This window comes from Hordeum vulgare, chromosome 2H (assembly GCF_904849725.1).
Source record: "Hordeum vulgare subsp. vulgare chromosome 2H, MorexV3_pseudomolecules_assembly, whole genome shotgun sequence".
In the NCBI taxonomy this organism is placed as follows: Eukaryota; Viridiplantae; Streptophyta; class Magnoliopsida; order Poales; family Poaceae; genus Hordeum; species Hordeum vulgare.
In genome coordinates this window covers 470,838,435-470,841,667 of record NC_058519.1, presented here as the reverse complement: position 1 = coordinate 470,841,667, position 3,233 = coordinate 470,838,435, and the positions used below count along the sequence as shown (strand labels likewise).

Genomic DNA, 3,233 nt, shown 5'->3' with positions numbered 1-3,233 from the left:
CGACATCAACATGCTTCAACGATCTTCGGTGTTCAGGAGGCTTTGCAATGGGGAATCACCTCCGTGCAACTACACCGTCGACGACTGAGACTACAACATGTGATGATATCTTGCCGATGGCATATATCCTCAGTGGGCTGCATTTGTGAAGACCATATCCAAATCATTAGGCAGAAAACAAAAGCACCTCGCAACAATGCAGGAATAAGCTAGGAAGGATGTGGAGATGGTTTTTGGAGTGTTGCAAGCGCGTTAGGGAATTGTTCCTGGAACTGCAATGATGTGAAAACAAGAAACTTTGTGGCAGGTGATGACATGTTGTGTTATTTCGCATAATATGATCGTTGAGGATGAAGGTGATGGTGTAGTCCAAACCAACGATTTTGAAACACGTGAAATACAAGTTGAAATCCCTAAAGATCAAGATGCAATGCACTTTATGAATTTTTTACAGATGCATCAAAATCTTCGAGATCATCACGTGCACACGCAACTACTCAATGATCTGGTGGACCATAAGTGGACCCATAATGGAAATCAAAGAGCAGATGGTTGATCGTGCACTTCAAATAAAATTGATGCAAACCAATTTTATGTTCGGTACCAACATTTATTTTATGTGCGACATTTATTATCGAATGATCGATGTACATGGCTTTGTATTGATTTGAGAGTCCGGATATAAGGTATGTGATTGCGCGAAGCGAAATATAAGATCCCGTCCGGATGCGTCCGTTGGTGTGACCGGACACGTCCGCGGGCGTTTGATGACCGGAGTTAAGGGATCCGATGCTCTTAAGCCCCATTTCCAGCATACATCTCTTTCAGTCTCTACACACGCGCATGCATGGCCGCTATGCCCAAGCGAGTCAAGCCGGCCATTGAATTCGGAGTGGGGCATGCGGAGCTCCCGCTCACCTACTCGGGGAGGAGACAGAGCCCTCCTTGGCTCCTTTCGTCCTTATGGCCATGAACCTTCTCTGCTCCCTGCATTGTCCTTCCTTTTTTTGGTACACATATACGAGCGCCATCTCCAGCCTATCAATGCTGTCCTCTCCTCTCCAACACCATGAGCCCCACCATGCACCCCCACACCGTCCATGTCCATCGCCGCGCTCTCTGCCTGTACTTTCTTGATCCAAGTTTCGGAAATGTGTATCCTATGCTATTCCTAGGCCATGGCGCTATTGGTAGATGATGAGCACATTAATTCATTCCCAACCCCTCTGCACCGACTTGAACGATCTGTTCCTAGGCGCACCGGCGCACGCACAAAATTATCCTCGCGCGTAGACAAACCCTGAGTTCCTCAGAATCTTCCACACTGTGAATTAGCTGATCCGACTATGCAGAAAATATGTTTTTTTCCCCTCTCATGACTCAGTGTGATAGACTCGCAGGAGTGCTATATAGTTCGAGGCACTATTATTAAAGCTTTTCGCCTCTCATGTCACAGACAATGCTTTCCGCCTCTCATTGCTCAGCGTGATTCTAGTCGGTTACCTTACGTGGGTTATCATGTCAGAGGCTCACAGTAGTGATGCATAATTTGAGGCACTATTTAAAAGCGGCAAGGGGATTTATTGCAAACACACGGTAGCCAGAAAATGACAGCATGCATGTACTACTACTAGATTGCATACATCTTTTTTCTCACCCCGCTTGCTTGTGAACAAGTCCAAGCCAGGGAGGGAGGAAAGCCCCTATATAAATTTGACGACTCCTCACTGTCCACGCGCACATTCTCTCCAAGCGCCTATCTACCACTACCACCACCACCACCATCGCCTCCCTCCTCCACGCCCGGACCCCGCCATTTGCACTCACCAAAAACCTTCATCAGTTCATCACGTACATCTTTCTCAAACCTCCACACACCAACTCTCGACCACCTTCCGTGCATCGCTGTGTACCGTACGCGTCTACATGGGGCGAACGAGCAGCAGGAGCACGAGTCATCCGCCGCAGCTCCGGCGGTACGTCCTGCCGCTGCTCCTCCTCCTCCTCCTCCTTGCCATGGCGTCGAGCTCGAGCTGCGAGGCCTCGAGAGGCATGCAGCCCTTCAGGGGTCGGCCGCTGGAGCGAGGGGCGGCCAACCATTTCTTCGGGTTCCTGCCGAGGGGCTCGGTGACGCCGTCGGGGCCGTCGCGGAAGCACAACGCCGTCGGCCTCGACGGCCAGCTGGAGAAGCCGTGAAGCAAAGGAGGTGTGCGTTGGCCGTCCCGATAGAGATATATAGAAATAGCTCACTCATAGGTCCATACGTGTATGATGATGATGACAATATGGCGTGTAGATTAATGTTTACGTAGTATGGGAGTAGGTTGGTGTGTAGCAACTATTCTTGGAGAGGTTCCTTCGTTGGTTTCTTTACCTTTGGGTTTGGAGCCGGCAGAGTTGTTGATGCTTCCCAACTTTCCTTCCTTTGCAAATGCAGCCTCTTTTTTTCTTTGGATAAAGTTAAAGGATGATTGACGAAATCCTCTTTCTCTCTATAGAGACGTCTGGTAATGACTTTGCCGCGTCGTCGATTTGGTGTGAGCGGAAATGCAGGCCCTGCGTTGACAAAATGGCGGCCATGGCCAACAACGTTGCACCTTCCTTTGACTATAATTCGTATGAGTATGGCTATTTCAAGCCAACATTAATTTCCATTTTAAAAGCGAGTACGCACATCTTGCTCCTCGACCATAATGGTTTCGTTTTATTTATTGTTAAGACAAACCATCCAAGATGTGATTGGTGCAATAGTTAAATATTTGCGTTAGGATGATGTCATGTCGTAAGCAGCCTCCTCTGCAGATAAGTGGGGAGGGAGAAAGAGAGGGAGTGGTTGGTCTCTCTCTCAGCGCTTTTGCCCGTGACATTTGGTGAAAGAAAGATGGATGGAAAGACGGGCAGGTGTGGATGAGATGCATGGGCTGGGGTCGTGACATGACCGCTTCGGGCCATCTTTTTTCCAGACCTTCAGGAAAAAAGTCCATTTTAAACCTTAAACTTATAAAGTCCATTTTAAACCTTAAACTTATAGAAATCAGGCGATTTAAACCCTGAACTCGAAATCCCTGTCGTTTGTACCCTAAACTTATGAATCCCAGTCTATTCCAAACCTTGAACCAGTTTTCCACTACAAAAAAGAACTCAAACTAAATAATTTTGTTGTCCTGCTAACTAAGATGACCCACATGTCATATGTATCTTCTACCTCACCTCTTTCTATCGAATCTTGGGCC

The 3,233-nt window shown here is 47.8% G+C and overlaps 1 protein-coding gene across 1 annotated transcript; it reads left to right on the top strand.

The window, feature by feature from the left end:
- The first annotated feature begins 1,637 nt into the window (after positions 1-1,637).
- LOC123430271 (protein IDA-LIKE 4-like) lies at positions 1,638-2,480 on the top strand. The gene has a single exon (XM_045114148.1). It carries the CDS (start codon positions 1,927-1,929, stop codon positions 2,194-2,196), a length of 270 nt encoding a protein of 89 aa, XP_044970083.1. The 5' UTR covers positions 1,638-1,926; the 3' UTR covers positions 2,197-2,480.
- Positions 2,481-3,233: the final 753 nt, after the last annotated feature.

Excerpts from the sequence above, each read along its gene's own strand:
- LOC123430271 (XM_045114148.1), top strand. The coding sequence starts at position 1,927 with ATGGGGCGAACGAGCAGCAGGAGCACGAGTCATCCGCCGCAGCTCCGG.